This window comes from Papaver somniferum, chromosome 6, assembly GCF_003573695.1.
Source record: "Papaver somniferum cultivar HN1 chromosome 6, ASM357369v1, whole genome shotgun sequence".
Lineage (NCBI taxonomy): Eukaryota > Viridiplantae > Streptophyta > Magnoliopsida > Ranunculales > Papaveraceae > Papaver > Papaver somniferum.
In genome coordinates, this window is record NC_039363.1 from 89,672,994 (window position 1) to 89,695,242 (window position 22,249).

General features: G+C 38.3%; 2 protein-coding genes across 2 annotated transcripts; both read left to right on the plus strand.

The window, feature by feature from the left end:
- Positions 1-2,553: 2,553 nt before the first annotated feature.
- LOC113288347 (traB domain-containing protein-like) lies at positions 2,554-6,298 on the plus strand. Its single transcript, XM_026537363.1, has 7 exons — positions 2,554-2,851; positions 3,407-3,439; positions 4,210-4,401; positions 4,515-4,577; positions 4,662-4,805; positions 5,040-5,217; positions 5,960-6,298. The coding sequence occupies exons 1-7, from the start codon at positions 2,618-2,620 to the stop codon at positions 5,971-5,973; spliced, it is 858 nt and encodes a 285-aa protein (XP_026393148.1). The 5' UTR covers positions 2,554-2,617; the 3' UTR covers positions 5,974-6,298.
- An 11,707-nt stretch (positions 6,299-18,005) lies between these two features.
- On the plus strand, positions 18,006-21,731 carry LOC113288348 (traB domain-containing protein-like). Its single transcript, XM_026537364.1, has 7 exons — positions 18,006-18,356; positions 18,807-18,839; positions 19,528-19,716; positions 19,823-19,885; positions 19,970-20,131; positions 20,386-20,567; positions 21,330-21,731. The coding sequence occupies exons 1-6, from the start codon at positions 18,129-18,131 to the stop codon at positions 20,560-20,562; spliced, it is 852 nt and encodes a 283-aa protein (XP_026393149.1). The 5' UTR covers positions 18,006-18,128; the 3' UTR covers positions 20,563-20,567; positions 21,330-21,731.
- Positions 21,732-22,249: the final 518 nt, after the last annotated feature.

Below are 22,249 nucleotides of genomic sequence, written 5' to 3' on the forward strand. Positions count from 1 at the left end.
TATTTTTCATTAAAAAGTCTGAGTTTTTCCACTTAATACAATGAATGAGAATGACCACGGTAGTTCTACCTTTTGGCCACACAGACTTTCCTTCGGCTTTAATGAAATGAATAACTTTGCTCTGAAAATTCTAACAAAACAAACATAAATTTCACACAATCAGAATAAACCTTCATAAGAACTTACCTTTCAATCAGAACTTCGTGTGTCCATGACCGGACTCAAATTCTCTCAGTGGAAAAACTATTTTCAGTGAATTTTGTGCAGATTACATATTCCATGTCAATCTTTTTTTACAAACTTGCATGAATGGTTATTGATGTTGGTGCTCAAATAGAATGAATGGTTCGTGCTTCCCTGAATTTTTTTCAGAACCCTAATCAAGTTCCTGTTTCTACATTGGCGAGCGCAATTGGCAGATTCAAACGCCTAAGATGAAGTGAGTTAATTGTCATGGAAGACTAGTACAATCAAAAGATTCAAAACACGTGACAAGTAAACAGAGTATTGAGAAAAAGAAAAGAAAAACGGTCAAACATTACGCCCATTGAATATTTGGACGGCTTGTTCTCTTTTTAGCCCAGCTCATTTATTTGTTTTGTGACCTAAAATTAAAAAGACATCAGGAGAATAAAAGTCTTTTCTCCTTATGTTTTGGTAAGAGAAACTCTTCTATTTGTTTTGCTCGATAGTAAGAGAAACTCTTGTAATAGAAAAAGAGAGTGAGGCACCTAAGAGGGGCTAGGGTTCTTGAGAGAGGGATTAGATCAGATCTTTGTATAACTTGTTTGATCAAATCTTTGTATAACGATGTTGGGATGATGTTTCTTGAAACAAATACTAGGATGTTCTCGGGCAAAGGAAACTTTATTTGGAACTTGCTTCCATTTGCCATCTGCTGGAGAATCTGGAAAGAGAGGAACGAAAGAACCTTCAATGGAAAGGAAATTCCCATTCACAACTTCATATTGGATACCAAAGCTGACATCTTATATTGGGATCAACCTTGGAAAGTGTTGGATGGAGTGCGTTTTGAAGACCTCGTATTCAGGTGGGAGCAATTGGTGAGAGAGTGAAGTTTCTCACAATTTGTACTGGATTGCACATAATGGATGATTTTTCTTTCTTGTGTATTCTTTATTCTTTTATCAATACTATATATCTATTTTTGCTGATAAAAAAAAAGCATTTCGTGGTCTCCACAAGTAGATGCAGATCATGTTGATCAAACCGCTATGAAAATCTTCGTGTTGTGTTATCCTTGATTTATTTTGATTTCGTTTCTATTTCATATCTTGAATGATTGTGCTAGGTTGTGCTTGTGCCATTTAATATAAAACAATTAACCGTAAATTTAACCTGACATGCAACCGAAATGGCGACCAAGCAGTCCAACCAGTTAAAGGGAAACTGAACCCCAAGTGAACCAGGGAGATATGGGAAGCAAGATGCAGTTTGGTCTTTCAAAACATTACACCAAATCCAATAGAAGTGATCAAGCAGATATATTATCTCAACTCTGCAACAGAAGAGTTCTTATGTAGAGGTCTTAGAACCCAAGAAAGCTTAGGTAGAGGTCATAGAACCCAATCAAAACGACAGCTTAGTATTTAGTTGTGTACTTGTAAGTTTCTTACAACTACACTCTACTCAAACTAATCCAATTATTAAGTGATCATTATAAATTCTTATTTGATTAATTGAGTCTTGAGAATGTTTACAAGATAGATTCGAGTATTACAACAATCTTACTTGAAACCTAGATTCACTTTCTCTCTCTATTTCTTGACCAAGACTCACCCTAGAATTCCCTTACAAGTAATGACCTCTCTCCTTTATATAGGATTTTACATAGTGGATGACAGCTAAGAAACCCATTATTTTCGGGATCACTATGCGACACATTCCCTCATATATAATCGCTCATCTTCGCATAGCATACCTCTTCGCACAGTTCTTCACACTTTACTCGTGACTTTGTCGTGTGCGATGCTCTTCACTTAGGTTGTATTCTTTACTTCGCTTGATTACTAACGTGTGCGATATTTTACTCCTACATTTTGCTTCTTCTCATTTCGCTTATTTTTCAGAGTGAACAGCCTTTGTTTTGGTAAACGTTTAGTATCATTTTATACTTGATTCATTGGATGTATATCATTTTATACTTGATTCATTGGATTTATATCCGACTAGTTTCAAAATAAAATCACATATCTTTGAATATTGTTTAGAAAGTTTACTGATTTTTAAATAAATTTTCTATAAAAGTGTAGTAAATATTGAAATCCGAAGGAAAACGCGAAACGAATATTGATTCCGCATTGGCCATTGTATAAAGTAAAAACTATTTACTGTGACACTGTCACTTGTGTTTGGCTTTGGCACTTGCTTTTTACCGTGTAAGACACGGTAGTTTATTAATGTGGGTCACCAAAGTCACTAATGGGATTTGGTGTGGGCCCGCCGATCCTACTTCACTACCGAGTGGGCGAGCGAGTACTGGAAGCATATGCATTTCATTACCAAAACGGATTAACAGACAAACAACACAAAAGAAGCTTAAATTAAAGGATGGAGAAGAAGAAGATGGGGTTTTCAATCTTAGATTATTGCAAGCATGATTTTCATTTGCAATTATCTATTTAGGGGTTTCATAACAAATTTGAGAAGTATATTTCATCGACGACCATCTTCATCTGCACAACTTGAAACATCTCATTACCAACATGGTATTCCTGGGATTCCTACTGATGGTAAAGTTGTTTTGCTCAAGAATTCCAGCAATGGGGCTCTACTCTATCTAATTGGAACTGTTCATGGTTCTGTACAGGGTGCTGAAACCGTCAAGGAGGTAAATTTGCTTCTTCTTTTTTCTTTTTTGAAGGTTAGGGTTTGTTTTGGTTCTGTTCTATCTTTGTTTCCACCATAGCTTTCCATCTCTCTCAGCCTTGAATCATCAATTTTAGTCTTGATAGGGAACCCTTTTTTTCTTTCACTGAATAGAGAAAGATAATGTGTTGATTTGCACTCATCAAAGTAGTCTCTGATGAGTGATGAAGCTGTGGTTCTCTTTTAGTAAGTCTTATAAGCTTTCTTTCTTGCTTCTGTATGTTGCATTCATATGTTCTCAGAAAATGAGGTTCTTTCTTCCTGTGGGTAATTTAGCATGTACATGAATTTTGACCTTAAGTCGTGATGTAATTTGTGCTCTTTCATGTGTATCTTCATGAAAATATAACATCATCATGGTCTATCTTGACGAAAAGTGTTCTCCCTTGTGAACCTGGATAACTCTCTTGAATTCCCAATTTTACATTATGGGTTCATTTGTCTTTTTGTACATGTATGTCTTCTAATGCCTTCAAATGTTATTAAGTAATAATTCAGTTGTTATTTTGCAATGCAGGTGATAGATTATGTAAGGCCTGATGTTGTTGCGGTAGGTTACGCTCCTTATGGTTATTCTCGCACAATCGATTATGTTTTAATTAGATCCATTGCAAATTTCATGTCATAATATTCTTCTTAAAATAGTTTGCCTGTACGTTCACCGGTTTTGTTTGGGTTATTTCAAATGGAATCTTGGATCTTTATAATCAGAAATTTCAAAACTGTTTCTTCGTTTGATATTGACCTTTCATAGTAGATGGCATGAATTGCCATTCTCACCTCGAATGATCTTCACAGCATGAAGTTCCCTTTAATAGAGACTCAAAATGGCGATAAAAAATAACTGTAATTGCATTAAAAACCCACATTTCCTATGAATTTTCTTAGCATCCTTCAATTATATCTTACTGATAGGGTTTGATTTTTGTTCCTTAAGTTACAAATATTCAGGGAATAACTCAAATTGTCTCAACATGCCTTTAGTTGCTTTCCCTTGTTACCTAGAATTATGATGTCCACTTTGAATTTCCAGGTGTCGTGGATCATGACAGTTTGAAGGATTCAATTAAAGGTCTTGCTGCGCTACAAATATTTTTTGTGGGGACTGCGATTAGAACTCTACAATTTGGAATTGTAATTGAGAGTTTCTGCATAAATAAAACTAGTGATTGAGCTTATACATTATCCTAAGTTTCAGCGAAGGAACTTTAAGGGGGGCTTATTCTACATGCTTCTTGTGAGAATTTCTTACTGCACATACTCGAGCTTTTAACTTGTTTGATTTATTTTAACAAACAGATCCGCAATGTCTATTTGCAGGTTGAGCTGTGCAAGGAGCGTGCCATGGCGATCATGGAGTGGAAACCTGAAGATGATACATCATTGTACATGTTGTTCCGCAGATCCATGAGAGCTGCAGGTGGACTGTGCATGAAGTTTGTTATCTTTATTGAGAGTTGTCGGGAGCGCCGATCGCATGCAAATGGTATTTTTCCTGGCCTGGAGTTCAAGGTAGTTGTCAATTAAGCTTTGAAATGCATATGAACTTGCCTATTGCTTAAATTTGTTTTCTTCGTACGCCTCGCATATTCTTGTCATATTATAACCTTGGCTTTGTTTTCCAGGTTGCAATCGAAGAATCTTCTAGAGTAGGAGCAAGATGTTTCTACATCGATCAAGATATGGATGTACTAATTATTACATTCCTTGTTTTCTCTTTGCTCATAATCTTTTTCGGATCAGGAATTATAAATTTATAACTTTATTTGCAGGTTACTCTTCAACAATTATGTAAAGTATCCACTTTTTACTGGCTTTGGAGTGCATATAGTACTGGAGTAAGGGGCGAAGTCAAATATACAAGATCCTTTGTGCAGGAAATGCATAGCTTTCAGAAAGAACTTAGTCCAGAGATTGTAAGTTTCTCTGGTCACTCTTGAAGTTTCCTTGAGATACATAGTTGAATTACACAAGTTTCTTCTCCTTTGCTGTATGATTATATTCGTTAACCGATCAATGTCATTTCCTTTTGCTTTTCTGCTTGCTAATACTAATATACCTAATATACTATACAGTAGTTTGTGTTGGACTTTTTCCTCTTGAAGAGAGACAACAAAACTAAATTGTCAAAACTACTTTAAATGGCACAGTTTAAGGCGATGATTGAAGATAGAGACAAGTTTATGTTTACGAACCTTAGAAGTTTTCAAGGAAAAGTTGTAGCAGCGGTTGGGATGGGTCACATGGATGGAATTGAACTATTGTGGAAGCAAGAGGAGGAGGATGACAATAGCAGCGTCTTTATAACTGTAATTGAGGGTGGCCACGGTAATTTCGCTTTCACACTCTCTGATTTATTCTTACTTTGGTTAGTTTGCACTTTGCAGTATGCTGCATATATCAGTTGACCGATACTAGACACAAACATACCTCTCAAGTCTCATCTGTCCTTTTGTTTCAGTATATACTTGGTTTTTCCTAGTCAGTTTGGTACTTGCAGACTAAAAGAAAACCAAGAAAACCTATCCTTCAGGGCTTATGTTTTAATCTGGCGCCACCATTATCATTTGTTAGATACAATAGAATCTTCAACCCTTCAATCCAATTTGCTAATCCATTTTTGACAGTGTTAATGAATCACATGCCTTCACTTATTGGCTGTTTTGTTTTAAAAATGAGTTCCGCCCGTGTATTGAATTTGAAACAACTTGTGAATTTTGTTTTGCGAACTACCATCGAGAATGGAGAACAAAGACGATATCACTCAACTCAGTGATGCTGAACTCTACCGTCTAAAATCCCATAAATCACAATACTTATTTCATGATTTTGTTAGATACTGAATATACTAGTTTTGACTGGGAAAGACGATTTATGGTCCTCATGTATTTAGGAAGATACTTATAGAAAATGAACGTACCAAGTGCCTTCTAATTTCTGTGTTCAACGGGTAAACAGCCCTGCTAAACTGTAGCATCTCAGCTTGCATATGGTCTATCTTGTAGGGCTGCTGAAATTGGTGTTTGCCTAATTGTATTTGTACTACAATGTTTTGATCTTTTGTTGACAGGACATTCAGAGTAGGGTGAAGACAAATTGTTTGGGGAAGTTTCAGTCTATGCTGTTTCGAATTGGAATTTTGTAAACAAGGTCGGTTTTATCAGGCCAAGCTAGGACATCAGATCTTCTTGCATATGCAAAGTTTGCAAAATATAACAATTCAAAATGATATGATCATTACTGACACTCAGAATAAGTCTTGTTTCTAGATTGTGCGTGTAAGTATTGTTATATTATTTCGCAAAGCTTGTTCTACTACCTAATGTGGCTTATATGAGTCAAGCTGTTCACCTTAACTAGTCAAAGACTCGTATCCGGGAGTTTGATCTAGTATGTGAATGTTTTTGATCCTTAACCCTGTATTTTCTGTTCAAAGGTTGAGCATTAGAATGGTTCAATTTGACTACTACTGATAACTTTTGACTACTACTTAGAGGGAGGATTGGAATTTGGAAACATGGCTAACATTTGATTTGCCTGTATAATGTGGATCCTTGCACCTGTTTGCGTTTGGCTCGAATGAATACTTCATTTTTATTTTTTGTACTCATCGGCTCTCCCCACCCATCTTAAATGTCTCCAGTGGTTGTTGGTCGGGGCCTTTGATTTAGCCATGCACCCGTAGTAAAAAGTCTTGTGTGGTTCGAGAATCAAGAAAGTCTTCATTCATTATTACTTGATTGTCATAGTTTGAAAAGACTAGACGATGCCATTGGCGTTAATTACAACAAAAGAGTGCACTGTTATGATAAATCAAATCAATCACATTACCAGACTACTACTAGGCATATTGCTCTCATTAATTAAGTTTTCAGCAGGAATATGTCACCATAAATTTTTTGTTTGGGCCCACCGATCTCACCTGTCCTGCTACAGTACCAACAAAGTGGTGTTTTTGTTGCTGTTTACATTTCCACTATCAGGAGTATCACCTGCATTTCATTACCAAAACTGGTTAGCAGACAAACAGCAGCTGGATGAAGATGATAAACGGTGGGTTTTCAAATTCAGAAAATTTGCAAAGGGGAGGAGGAGCCAAACCATGGCTTCTTCCATTTACAATACTCTACTTAGGGTTTTTTTAAAAAAATCCAGAAAAAGCCATGAACAACCATCTTCTTCTTCTGCACAACATGAAACAAGTCATTACCTACATGGGATCCCTGGTATCCCAATTGATGGTAAAGTTGTTCTACTCAAGAATTTCAACAATGGGGCTCAAATCTATCTTGTTGGAACTTGTCATGTTTCTAAACAGAGTGCTAAAACTGTCAAGAAGGTGGATCTGCTCTTTCTTTTCCCCTTCAAGTTTAGGGTTTGTTTTGGTTCAGTTTTATGTTCTTGATGGCAAAACGGGGAAACCCTTTTTCATTTTAAGGAATTTTGATAAAGTGTCCCGCTTTTGAATATAGCAAAAGAAAGTGCCTCGGTTTATCCAACTTTTCAAAAGTGCCATTTCTTTTAAAAAAACGGGTAACGGCTGGTTAGGATGGTTAAATGCCAGCTGGCACCTTACAAATGACATATACACCCCTCGAGCGTGCATCTCACACACACATCAGTAACAGGACTGGAAATTCTTCGCACGTGCAACTCACACGGATTCAGGTAACATAATGGCCAGAAAACACGTGGCATGATCCTGCGCACACAAAAATAAACGACCATGATTAAGCTGACAAAAAACGGCTATCTTCATCTTCTCCACCCTATAAAAACCAGAGAAGAACCCTAATTCATTCATATCAATCAAACCATATTTTTTTTAAGTTACTCATCAAATTCAAACTTAAAAAACGCAAACAAGTAACGGGTGGTGGTCAGAATGAATCTCCAGGTAGTAGCAACATCAAGAATAAGGGGGAAAAAATGCATGATTGATTGTGCAATGTGTAAACAAGGAAATCACGACACACAAGTCTGTCCTTGGCTGTATTCTAGGTGCAAGCATATTCCATGTGTTGGTGTGAGAGCATTACTTAGATCTACAACAACTTAAAACTATGAAAAATGTTCTTCAAGTGCACAATACCAACCTGTAGTTACTTTGAATGGTTTGAAGATGCTTTAGACCACTGTAAAGCCAAGGACATCAACAAAAAGTTGTTGTGCTTGTGGAGAAGAAGACCACTGCTACAATGATTGTCCACTGCATAATCTGGTTTGCTTTTCTGCAACCTGCAAATCCAAACTCATACTGAAGATGTGCAAAAATCAACACAATAAAAATATAGCTTACCTTGCCTGTCAAGATTGTGAATCTTTTAGATGGGCTTCAGATGCCCTCTACATTGCTGCAAAAGTCAGGGTTAGAGAATCTGCAACCCAAATGGCTGCCATATGTAAGCAATTAGGAAAAAACCTCCATATGTAACACGTAAGAAGTTACTTTAAGAACTTATTTTACTACATTTCATATCCTGTCATAACAAAAGATGTTCAAACAGACCAAAGTTCACAACCAGTTACATTCCTACAATAGCTTAAAGTTCACAAATTAACCATTCATAAAAGATACCAAAAAAAAAAGGAAACTGCAACTTTAGTTTTTCTTTGTCTTGCTAGGTTTCTTTGTCTTTCCTTTAGGATCTGTCATAGTCTGGCTCACTGTTTGTTTAACAGATCTAACATTTCTGAAATTTTGAGAAACTTTCTGCCTCTTAGTTCCAGCTGGTTTTGAAGTAGATGCACCTGGAGTATCATATGATTTCCTCTTCTTAGATCTTGAACAGGTTGCTGCAGGTTTATCAAAGCTTGTGAGAGTTGCACCATCAACTTGAGTTCTTTGTCTAGGTGCTTTAGAGTTCTGCCCAACAACACCACCAGAACATCCCCTACTGTTGTGGCCTCCAATCCCACACCTGCGGCATTTGTAGACTTTGAGCTGTGGTGGAGGTTCATCATATGCCCTCCTTATTTTAATTCTAGGCCTTCCTGTTTTCCTGCCACTTTTAAGAGGGTTTAGCTCCATCTTTACCTGCAACCAAACAATAAAGGGAAATGAAAAATGAAACCCTAAAGGAATCATATATGTTATAAAAAGAAGAATATTGTGAATATTAAATGTACAACTACCAAGATAGTGCTTTACTGGTTTCAGATCTAGTTTAAAGTGCTAAGATGTGGTTCATATGTGGCTCTAAATGATGCCACAGAGTAGTAATGAGAGCAGTACCTGTTCAACAACAAAAGTAAATGGTTAACAAACACAAAAGTAAATAGTTAACAAGAGCAAAAAGACAAACAAACAAATGTATAAAGTGAACTTAAAGTGAACTTACTTATGCCATTTTGGTCTGTATCCTTTCAATGCACATACGACATGTATGCATACAAACCCTCTCAGCTGCCATTGAAGACAATAACATGTTTTTTCTTCCAAATTAACAGTGAAAACAGAATTGTGACAGATGTAACTTCATATAATTTTTCAAAAACACATGGATTAACATCAAAAGGACCAGTTAACTTGCACATCTTCTTTATCAAGTTCATTTCCTTTGGAACCAAACCTTCATCTGGCCATTTTTCAGCCTCTTGCCTCCTTTCATGCCATTTAGCATTCACCAACTAACTATAAAGGATTCCTATTTTACAGATAGGTTTGGCACCAATGTGTGGAATCATTGCATTAAAAGACTCACAATTTTTTTTATTTAAGTGTTCACATTTATAAGTGTCATCAAAGAATGCTCTTGACCAAGACTCGGGACCAGCATCCAAAAGGTATTGATGTGCTGCTGGATTTTCAGCCTTCAAAGCATCCATGTGTTGATGCATATAACACTCAAAAATGTTTACATATGACAATAAAAAATGTTTACATATGACAGGAAAAAAAGTTTACATGTAAAAAAATGAAAGTAGCCTGGAAATCTACATTACCTGGTAATGATGCCTTTTGTATGCTTTGCCAGCATTCCACAATGAGTTGTTCAAAGTTTTCCCTTTATAGTACTTTTTAAAGTTCTTATACAAGTGTTTGCAGTGTATTTCATACAAACATATCAATAAACCTAAAGAAAATCATAAGATGCAGTGAACATACAAGAAAACTAAGGAATCAACATACCTCCAGCAATATCTGTGAGGCCTTCCAGGACATACAGCAGGAACAGCTTCAAGTAAGCCTTTCTGCCTGTCTGAGATGAAGGTAGGAGGCATAGGATGACCATCTATTGCTGGCTTCAAATCAATGATGAATTGGGTCCAGTTCTCAATGGTTTCAGACTTGCAAACACAAATTCCCAATGACACTAATCTGTTTTCTGCATCTTATCTTGTTGGAGCAAGTAATACACCTCCATGCTTACAAGTTAGATGGCAAACCCAATAATATTCCTGCAACCTTTTTTCCATCCTTTAATTGCTTCCCCAAAGCTAATAGTCATGGTTTCAAACGCATTGTCAGACTTGCAGTAAGAAAAGTCTGCAACATTGTCCTTGTCCAAGTTACTTACCATCTTAAAACTGTCTTCGTAGTTTCCATGCATGTATTCCAATACTAACATCCTAGCCTTCCATGCAGTATGGTAAGGAATTTTAGTCCTGTGAGAAACTTTAAAATCCTCTTTAACCTGCCTTAGTTTTGGAATCACTTTCTTGGCACTGTGGTTCAAATTGTCTATTAATACATCAGTAACATACCTTGCATATGCAGATGTATTTCTACCCTTAAAATTTCCTTTACAAGTATGTGTGAGGTTGACTTTCCTAATTTTAAAGGTAGACTCTTTCTTAACTCTAGATGCAAACACAAACCAATTGCAGTTACATTCTTTTCTATATGGACACCAAACCCTAAGTCTCTTCTTGTCACTTTTCTTTACTTTATATTCATGCTCTTCATATACACAATGGGCTCTAAGATGCCTTTGAAATGCCTTTTTATTAGGAAATAATGTACCTACCACCATTTGTGAGGGGTCAAGAGGTTCATCATGTTCTTGGTCTGGGAACAATTCTTCCTCTTCTTCTTCAATAAATTCTTCCTCGGGGAAGATCATTACGCTCTCAGCTTTAAAATTCTTCAACCATTCAGGATCATCATCTTTCATCTCAGCAGTACCTACAACAACAAAAAAAATGAGTTAGTACAAGCAATGTAACCAAAATGAGTTAGTACAATAACTTCCATGTATGGTGTATTTGCACTGAAACATTGAAAAATAGGCATACAAAGTACATTAGAATCATACCCAAATTCAAGAAATTTTTAATAAAATACATTACAAACATAAACAATAGAATGCATCAAATATTGTTAACTAGTTGGTCTATAGTGTTTCAGATACTACAATCATTAGTGCAGGATAATATTGATTCACCTAGACATCCAAACAAACGGTTTAAGCTCATGATGATCGTGTTAACAGTTTGAATCATATACTCACAGGCAAGGAAACCAAAGGAAGAAAAGACTAACCTTGTTGGGCATCTTATGCCAGCGAAATCGACCCGGATCATACGTTGCGAGATGGGCATGTTGAGGGAGAGGACCAGTGTGAGCAGTCCCATTCTCGTCGGAACCCCACACCAGAGGACCTTCGGCTATCAAAGGGAACATCATCCAATCCTCATCACTAGAAAGACGAAGATGTTTGTTTCTTTTTTTACCAGTAGGATCAACATCCAAAAGAAGGGCCTAGGACGGGTCATCCAAAGTTTTGCGAGAAAGCTTGACGCCACACTCCTGATAGGCTCTCGTGGTCATATCCTGGCCAGTGTAGTTCGCAGAGAAGGAATCAATGTTGTAATCTGCGGGAACGAAATCTTGTACCAAGAGTGGAATCTGGGAATTATCTCCATTAGACCTTCTGATGAATTCATTATCAAGACGGATGGCATTTCCACTCAATTGATAAACGCCTCGCTAAATCTTAACTAGGATTTCATAAAAAAGAGGGTTCTCTAGGTCATACAAGGGGAAAAAAAGACCCGCTCTCAGTTGACCAGCGGTGATCAACATCTTTTTAGAAGTCCAAGTTCCCGTATGAATCCATCGGTAATTTAATTTCATGAATTTGGTTGCGGTGATAGGAGAAACGGAGGAATCAATCGCCGGAGAAAGAGAAATACCCAACTTCTGAAGATCGATTTCAAATTCCTCATAAGTCGTGGATGTAGTAGGACTGGGACTTTCCTGGGAGCCATTGGAGGAGAACAAAACGAAACCTAAGCTTACAGAAGGCAGGAAAGGCATGAGAAGAAGGTAAAGCTTAAAAAGGTCTAAGAAAAGGGGTATTTATAGAGATGATTGGTCAAACCAAGCTACCCACGATCGAAGAATACGAATCGGTGATTAGCGGTTACACGAGAAAAAGGACCACGTGGAGAGCATTGATGGGGAGGAGTGGCGGTTATCTAACTTCAGACGGTTCTTATTCTCCTTTCCTTACGATCGAGAGGAATAAGAAAAGGAAAAATGTAGATACCAAAAATATGGACCGCCACGTGGATATAGGGAAGACGCGAGAATCCGGCCAAAATATCTTGTACCGTGTTCCGAAAATCTTCGTCAGTGACTTGTCAAATCAAGTCAGAGTCACCATTATTGACTAGTTGACAAGGTAAAAACCATGTGCGAGATAGTGTTTCACCACAAAGTAATTTCCTAGGGGAACATGGGCTATGAAGGATCAATGAAATACCCTACAAGATACCAGCCGCGAAGTAGAAAAGGACGAAGTAAGATTACTTGGCTGAGAAGACAAGACACGAAGCAGATAAATTATGGAGCAAGAAAAGAGACATGTGTCCCGACAAGCCCATGTGAGAATAGCGAAAGAAGGGGAAAAACTTTATGGAAAATGATCTGGGCGAAGTATAAGGCACCTCCGCGAGAACGTAGCAAGATAAAGTGAGTTATACACCAATTGGGTTGGTTGGCCTATAAATAGATGTCCTTGGGCAAGATGTGAGGGATCGGATTTTCGGAGGGTGGGAGAGCTTAGCCTAGAGAGAGATTAGGGTTTCCTTGTATTCAAGAACTTGTATCTTTGTTATTTGAATGATTCATCAATAAAGATTTATGTGTTTATATTACTTAGTATGACTTAGATCTTGGTTACTATCACTTCGGGTGTGCTACTGGATTTCCCGTAATTACACTTTGGCACTAGAAACAGGGAAAACCAGAAATAATATAGACAAGATCTAAGTCAATAAAGAGAGCCACCCCCAGGGACCAGGAGTCATGAGTTCTGCAGATATCATCGTTTTCATGGGCACCACACAAAGGACTGTCGAAACATTCGACGAATTATACTTCGACTGATAGAGCATGGAAACTCACACATTTTCTGGAAGGCTATGTGCCACCACCACCACCTCGTGAAAATCAGCAGATATACCGAATTGAAATAGATCGGGGAGCACAAAATCCAAATTGTAATACGATAATATATGCAGCGAAGAGCATCCAAAATTTCCACGACGACATACTTAAAAGAGTACATAAGAGGGACTTCGAAGGAAACGAAATATTCAACGTTACAACAAGAGAACTATTAGAGGAATGGCAGAAAAGAGAAATAACGTTCTCAGCGAAGGATGCACCCGAAGGAGGAAATTCTCACACAAACCCCTTGGTTGTAACCTTGAATTTTGGGAAATACTCAAAGTGGGAGGAAGATCAAGCCTAAAAGAAGAAAATCTGGGTAATTGACAGAATCTTGGTAGATACGGGGAGCTCGGTCGATATACTCTTTTATCATACCTTTAGAACCATGGGGTACAAGGACTCGGATCTTGTGCCATCAACGTACAACATATATGGGTTTAATGGAGTTGCATTTAAGCCGAAAGGAGAACTAGTTGTAAAAAAATTCGCTGGCGAGCTGGAAACGAAAGTCACAGTCTGCGTGATAGACATAGACTCACCTTACAATGCTCTCATAGGGAGACCATACACGGGATAAAAAGGATTGCATCTACATATCATCAGGCAATACGATTTCCCATGCCAAGTGTGATTGGTGAGATAAGAGGAGATCTCCTGGACGCGCAAGATTGCATCAAGAAGGATTTCCATAACTATGAGGAGAAACAAAGAAAGAAATCGAGCAAAGGAAGAAGGTGTGTGAAGAAAGAAGAGCGGAGCAACTGATGGTATTAACAATCGGGACATGTGAAGAATTGGAGGAAACACAAAGAGACTTAGACGAGGAGGTAAAAATGATGAGTGATGATGATAAGGAACGCGAGATGACTCCAGAAAAGAGAGGTTAAGCTGAGGTAAAGCAAAAAAGGCAAAGAAAGGAAAAACGGCTGAAAGAAGCGAGGCATCGAGAAGTGAGAAATAAACCCCTACCGTTAATATTACGAAGGTAAAGGCATGGGATAGAGGAAAACACAACAGCGCAAGGAAGAGGCAAATACATTATTTATATACAAATAGTCTGCCCCCCAAGATTGGGAGTGTTCAGCCGAAGTAAAAGTTAAGGTTACAACATTAACAAAGTTCAAAAGGGTCACGCGTCCTCGCGGGCATCATCTTTATGATCCTCGTCGGTTTCGGTATCCTCGCGGGAATCATTTTCATGATCCTCGTCGGTTTCGGTATCCTCGCCAGTAGGAGGCGATTCATTAGCGGTAGGAATTGATTTTTTGGCAGCGGGTTCAGGCTCATCGTCAGAAAATACTTCAAGATACATAGAAACGCGAGGAATTCCTTGAGAATCACAGAACTCATTAAAGAGCCTGACCTTCTCATATTGAGCATTTCTGCCAAGACGCTTTGCAATCAAGGTTGCGTCCTTCACCATCTGATCGAGATCCTCATGAAAATACTGAACGTCCTCTTGGAGAGTGGAAACCTTATTGGAAAGATTGTCCTTCTCATGGGATAGAAGAGAGACCTGATCCTTCAGCTTTTTCTCATGTCCCGAGGAATGAGGGAGTTAAACAGGTAAGTTATCATCAAGAGAAAGGCAGTGTCAAAGTGACAAAGAAAGGGAAACTCATGGCGAAGATCAGACGAGATTTTCATCTCTTCTACAAGTTTCTCCTCTAGGTGGAGAATACGAGCACTAGAATTTTTCATCAATTCACGAGTCTCCCGAAGCTCCACGAGATGAGCCATACTGCGATGTTGTTCCTGAAAGGTGAAAGATCTACTTTAAAATTCCGCGAAGTATTACAAGGGGAAAACAAATGTTAAACTTAGGTCAAAGACTCACCAAACCCATTATGGCAGAATGTTGCTCCAGAGAGAGATTCAAAGAAGCGTTCAAAATAAAGGATTGATCTTCAGCCAAAAAATTATTAAAACTGAGGGAAACCAAAGATTCAGTAGCCTCAGATCTTAAGGAAGGATTTTCGCGAGTTGAAACAAAAATCTCCCTTAAAAATTTCAGGTTAGGAAGAAGATCAGGCTCCTCCACTTCGGTAGCCTGCTGACCACCTCTAGACGAAGTGGGTTCGGGAGAAGTGGCAACACGCGAGGGGATAGTCTCGCGAGATAAGCAAGGTTGTTAATGATGAAAGGGATCAGGTCGAGGTAAAACTGATGAACGGACTTGGGTCATGCCATCCACATCCAAGCCGTAACAGCGACGCTGTGAGGTGCGAGAGGTAGGAGGATCGTCCTGAAATCCATGAGGTTACGGGATGACACGAGAAGAAGAAAGCAAAATTAAGGAAGAAAGGGATACCTGGGCGGTGGTGGAAGGAACCCCAAAACGTTGGAGTTTCCTCAAATTCTTAGCAGGACCATCCGTTGCTTGAGGCTCATTCACCTGAAAAGGGGAGGTTAGGAATTGACGAAGACAACGACCAAAAGGGAGGCCACGAGATACGAACCTGTGCTTGAAATGATATTTTAGAGCGGTCCTTCAACATACCAGACGGGGGAAGAGGATAGTGAGACAGGAACAAGGACGTTAATGGACAATAAAAATAAAAGGCAAGGAAACCAAAGGAAGATAAGACTAACCTCGTTGGGCATCTTATGCCAGCGAAATCGACCCGGATCTTACACTGCGAGATGGGCATGTTGAAAGAGAGGACTAGTGCGAGCAGTCCCATTCTCGTCGGAACCCCATACTAGAGGACCTTCGGCTATCAAAGGGAACATCATCCAATCCTCATCACTAGAAAGACGAAGATGTTTGTTTCGGTTTGTACCAGTAGGATCAACATCCAAAAGAAGGGCCTTGGACGGGTCAGCCAAAGTTTTGCAAGATGCTTGACGCTCCACTACTGATAGGCTCTCGTGGTCATATCCTGGCCAGTGTAGTTCGCAGAGAAAGAATCAATGTTGTAATATGCGAGAACGAAATCTTGCACTAAGAGTGGACTCTGGGAAGTATCTCCATTAGACCTTCTGACGAATTCATTAGCAAGAAGGATGGCATTTCCACTCAATTGATAAACGCCTCGCTGAAGCTTAACTAGGATTTCATAAAAAAGAGGGTTCTTCGGGTCATATAAGGGAAAAGAAAGACCCGCTCTCAGTTGACCAGCGGTGATCAACATCTTTGTAGAAGTCCAAGTTCCCATATGAATCCATCGGTAATTTAATTTCATGAATTTGGTTGCGATAATAGGAGGATAAACGGAGGAATCAATCGTCGGAGAAAGATAAATACCCAACTTCTGAAGATCGATTTTAAATTCCTCATAAGTCGTGGATGTAGTAGGACTGGGACTTTCCTGGGAGCCATTGGAGGAGAACGAAACGAAACCTAAGCTTACAGAAGGCAGAAAATGAATGAGAAGAAGGAAAAGCTTAAAAGGGTCTGAGAAAAGGGGTATTTATAGAGATGATTGGTCAAACCAAGCTACCCACGATCGAAGAATACGAACCGATGATTAGCGGTTACACGAGAAAAAGGACCACGTGGAGAGCATTGATGGGGAGGAGTGGCGGTTATCTAACTTCAGACGGTTCTTATTCTCCTTTCCCTACGATCGAGAAGAATAAGAAAAGGCAAAATGTAGATACCAAAAATATGGACCGCCGCGTGGACATAGGGAAGACGCGACAATCCGCCCAAAAGATCCTGTACCGTGTCCCGAAAATCTTCGTCAGTGACTTGTCAAATCAAGTCAGAGTCACCATTATTGACTAAGTTGACGAGGTAAAAACCATGTGCGAGATAGTGTTTCATCACAAAGTAATTTCATAGGGGAACATGGGCTATGAAGGATCAATGAAGTACCCTACAAGATACCAGCCGCGGAGTAGAAAATGACGAAGTAAGATTACTTGGATGAGAAGACAAGCCACGAAGCAGATAAATTATGGAGCAAGAAAAGAGACAGGTGTCCCGACAAGCCCATGTGAGAATAGCGAAAAAAAGGGGAAAACTTTATGGAAAATAGTCTGAGCGAAGTATAAAGCACCTCCGCGAGAACGTAGCGAGATAAAGTGAGTTGTACACCAATTGGGTTGGTTGGCCTATAAATAGAGGTCCTTGGGCAAGATGTGAGGGATCGGATTTTCGGAGGATGGGAGAGCTTAGCATAGAAAGAGATTAGGATTTTCTTGTATTCGAGAACTTGTATCTTTGTTATTTTGAATGATTCATCAATAAAAATTTCTGTGTTTATATTACTTAGTATGCCTTAGATTTTGATTACTATCACTTCCGGTGTGCTAATAGAACTTTGGTCCGTTGATTGGAATTCAGTAGTAGTAAAAGTAGTTCAAGAATCAACAAGAAGATAGTAGATTTGAAAAGACTAGACAGATGCCATGGCGTTAGTTACTATTGCAAAAGAGCAGTGTTTCAGAAAACAAATCATACTAGCTTCATAGACTACTAGGCTAAATAAAACCTTGTATCATATTTTTCCCTAGAATTTATTTAGTTTATGGTTATTTGATCTTCAATAGGCATTGCGACATTGTCACCACCACTACCCCTGTGATGTTGCAGAGGGCGTAGCAAAGAAAGTTGCATGGGCCCACCGATGCTTATTGGCATTCAGCATGGGCCCACCGATGTCACCTGCCCTACTGCAGTACAGTACCAACAAAATGGCGTTTTTGTTGCTGCCTTTCTCTTATTTTTCCGTCTTTCAGGAGTATCACCACTTCACCAGACGAAAAAGCATATACATTTCTTGCCAAAACTCATAAACAGACAAACAACACACAAAAGCAGTTTAAATTAAAGGGATGGCGAAGAAGAAGAAGATGACAAACAGTGGGTTTTCAATCTCAGAAATTTGCCATGTCTTCTTCTAAACTGCTTAGGGTTTTTAAAAAAAAATCCAGAAAAAGCCATGAACAACCATCTTCTTCTTCTACTGCACAAGATGAAACCCATTATCAACATGGTATTCCTGGGATCCCAACTGATGGTAAAGTTGTTCTACTCAACAATTCCAGCAATGGGGCTCAAATCTATCTAATTGGAACTCTTCATGGTTCTAACCAGAGTGCTGAAATTGTCAAGACGGTGAGTCTGCTCTTTCTTTTCCCCTTCAAGTTTTGGTTCTGATTAAGGTTCTTGATAGCAAAATGGGGGAACCCTTTTTTTTTCCACTGAATTTGTTGTACAAATGTAATATGCCTGTGTTGAACTGCACTCATCTGAGTAGTCTCTGATCAAGGAAGAAGTTCCTTAGCTATGGGTAAATTTCTTTCTGATTAGACTGATTGTCTCTGCTATATGTGTATGTCAATGGGTATGTATCTTTGTTTGCGTTTTCTTGTGGGTGATTTGGCTTAGACATTAGGTCCTGATATTATCTGTGCTCTTTCATTGTGTCTCCTCATGATTTGGCTTAGACATTAGCTTCTCCCTTGTGAAGCTGATTAACTCTCTTGAATTCCCAATTTTACGTACTTATACTGTAAATGCCTTTCAAATGTTACTTGCTAATCCAGTTGTTACTTTGCAATGTAGGTGATCGAAAATGTCAAGCCTGGTATAGTTGCGGTAGGTGATGCTCATTTTAGTTATTCGTGTGCAATTGGTCATGTTTTGATTAGTTCCATTGAAGATTAAATTTCATAATATTCTTGTTGAAAGAGTTTGGCTTTGCGTTCACCGGTTTTGTTTGGGCTATTTCAATTGGAATCTTGGATCTTTATTTATAACCAGAAAATTGAAAGATTTTTTTGTTTGGTATGACATTGACCTTTCACAGTAGATGGCATGAAGTTCCCTTTATTGGAGACTCAAAATGGCAGACAAATGACTATATTACATTTGAAACCCACATTTCGTAAGAACAATCTTAGCATCCTTCAATCATATCTAACCAATAGGGTTTATATTTGTTCCTTAAGGTACTAATATTCAGGGAGTAACTCATATTGTCTCAATATGCCTTTAGTTCCTTGGATTTATGATGTCCAGTTTGAGTTTCTAGGTGTCGTTGACCCTGACAGTTTGAAGGATTCAACAAAAGTCCTAGCTGCTACAATTTAGCTTTTTAATTCAGAATTTCTGCATAAATTAAAATAGTGATTGAGCTTATAAATTGTCCTAATTTTCAGCAAGGGAACTTCATGGTGGACTTATTTTACTTGTGTCTTGTAAAAATTTCTAACTGCACATACTCGAGCTTATAACTTGTTTGATTTTTTTTTTAAGGAACTGAACTGTAATGTCTATTGTGCAGGTTGAGCTGTGTGAGAAACGTGTGGGGGCCATGAATAAGCAGCAACCTGATGATGATACCTGGTACAAGTTGTTCCGCAAATCCATGAGAGCTCCAGGTGGACTGTCCATGAAGATTTATAAGTTTATGCTGAGTTGTCGGAGGCGCCGGTTGAACGCATATGGTATAATTCCAGCCCTGGAGTTCAAGGTAAGAATTGGATAAGCTTTGAAATGCATATGAACTTGTTTATTTCTTAAATTTGTTTTATATGTATCGCATGTCGTCATATTATAACCCTGGCTTTGTTTTCCAGGTTGCAATGGAAGAATCTGCTAGAGTGGGAGCAAGTTGTTTCTACATTGATCAAGATATTAATGTACCAATCCTTACTTTCTTGTTTTCACTTTGGTTCATTATCCTTCCTAGATCAGGAATTATAAATTTATAACTTTATTTGCAGGTTACGCATGAACAGTTATCTAAAGTACCCTCATTTGACTTGCTTTGGAAAGCATATCATGAATCTAGATTAAGTGTTCATACTGAATTCGCAGATGAAAAGCATACAAGATCCTCTGTGCGGGAAAGTAGTGGCAAACAGAAAAAACGTTGTCCAGATATTGTAAGTTATCAGTCTAGTCTATGCTTTTTCTTGAAGTTCCCCAGAGATACATAGTTGAATTATACCATGAAAAGGCATCCAGTTTAAGAAATAAACACAAGTTTCTCCTCTACCGTACAAGTATACGGGACCAACCGACCAATGTCATTTAATTTTGCTTTTCTTCTTGCAGTACAGTATACAGTAGTTTATGTTTGACGTTTTCCCTTGAAGAGAGAACAAAACTAAATTGTTGAATCTACTTAAAATGGCAGGCTAAGGTGATGATTGAAGATAGAGACAATTTTATGTTTACAAACCTTAGAAATTTTCAAGGAAAAGTTGTAGCTGTGGTTGGGATGGCACACATGGATGGAATTGAACTATTGTGGAAGCGAGCGGAGGAGGAAGACGCTAGCAAATCGCCCGTTATATCTGAAATTGAGGGTTAGCCATGGTAATTTCGCTTTCATACTCTGTGATTTATTTATACTTTGAATAGTTTGCACCTTGCAGTATGCTGCGTATATCAGTTGACTGATGCTAAACACAAACATACCTTGTTTTTTCTAGTCAGTTTGGTACCTTGGATAAATACCATTGGAAGATTGGAAACAGTTGTGCACTATAAGAAAACCTATCCCTCATGCCTTGTGTGTTTCATATGCCGTCATTTTCATCTATTGGATACAACAGAACCGGTGATCTGACAACTGGATTTGTTCATTCATTCTGTATAACTTTAGTAAATCCCATCTCATCATTTATATCGGTCATTTCAATGTTAAATGATTTTTGCTTGTCTTATTTGAAAAATACACTTTAAACAGCCAATCCAAGCTGTGGATTTGTTTGACGTAACAGTCTGAGAATGGAGAACAAAGGCGATATTAGTCGGCGAAGCTGGACTCTTAAGATCCAATATATTGCCTTACTTTTTCATGTTCTTCTACAAGACTGGAACACAGAACACACCAGTTTTAGCTCAGAATGACGATTTATGGTGCTGATATATTTAGGGAGAGATTCATAGAAAAGATGGAAGAAAAAAGGTGCCTTTCAATTTTCGGTGTCAAATGGGTTTTTAAAAAAGAAAACTGCTTATAATTTATCGGCTTGCATATTGTCTGCCCGGTGATAGATATTTATTATAAAAGCTGCTGGAATCTGTCTTTGCGTAACTATCAGTACCTAATTTGGCTTGATCTTTTATTGACAGGACATTCAGGGTAGGGTGGATACAAATTGTTTAGGGAAAGCTGCAGCCAAATGTTTCTTCAAACATGAATTTTGTAGAATCTATCGAACCTTAGGACACTGGCCATTTTTGTATAAGCTTTATGGAGTTCAGACAGTTGCAATTCAAAACGATATGATCGACAATGAAACTCAGGAATCAGGATAAGTCTTGTTTGAAGATCTTGTGAGTATTGTTTTTGTTTTTTCTTTTAGCCAAGCAACCGGCTGTGCTACTACCTCATCTGGCTTATATGAGTTAACAATTTCACCATGACTATTTGTGGCTGTGATGCCAACCTATCTTTCTTATAAAACTGATTTAGCATGCAAATGTGATGTACGATGAGGGCTGTTCCCAGCAGTCGGGTCTATTTCAGTCAAATCCGGCAATGTTTTAAAATTGCTCAAGAGTGTTGGCTGACAGATGTCACACCCGCATGATGTTGCAGGTTTATATGGTCGTGTAGTATAAAAAGACGCAACTAATTACTGGTCTATTTGACTTGGTGTCAAACTTGATGCCAGTCAGATATTAATTTTTTTTTTCCTTTTGTGTTGTTGTCTGACCAAAGGTCTTCTGACTCGGCTAATGCAATTAACTCCCAACTATTCAAATCAGGTACTATTTTTTTCATGATCCACGAGGCACATATTTGACTGTTTTTTTTCCTGATACATTTGGTATTTAATATTTTTGAGTCAGATGAAATGAGTTAGATGCAGACGAGTCATTTGAACCAAAAAAAAAAAAAAATGGTCTAGTGATTGGCATGTTCCCTCCCGTTGCGGAGGTAGAAGTTCGAACTATGTTATTGCTAAAATCCACTCCAATTTAAGGAATTCGGACTTTGGAATGTAATTTAGGGACCACTAGTTTAGGGCATAAAAAAAAGAATTGAA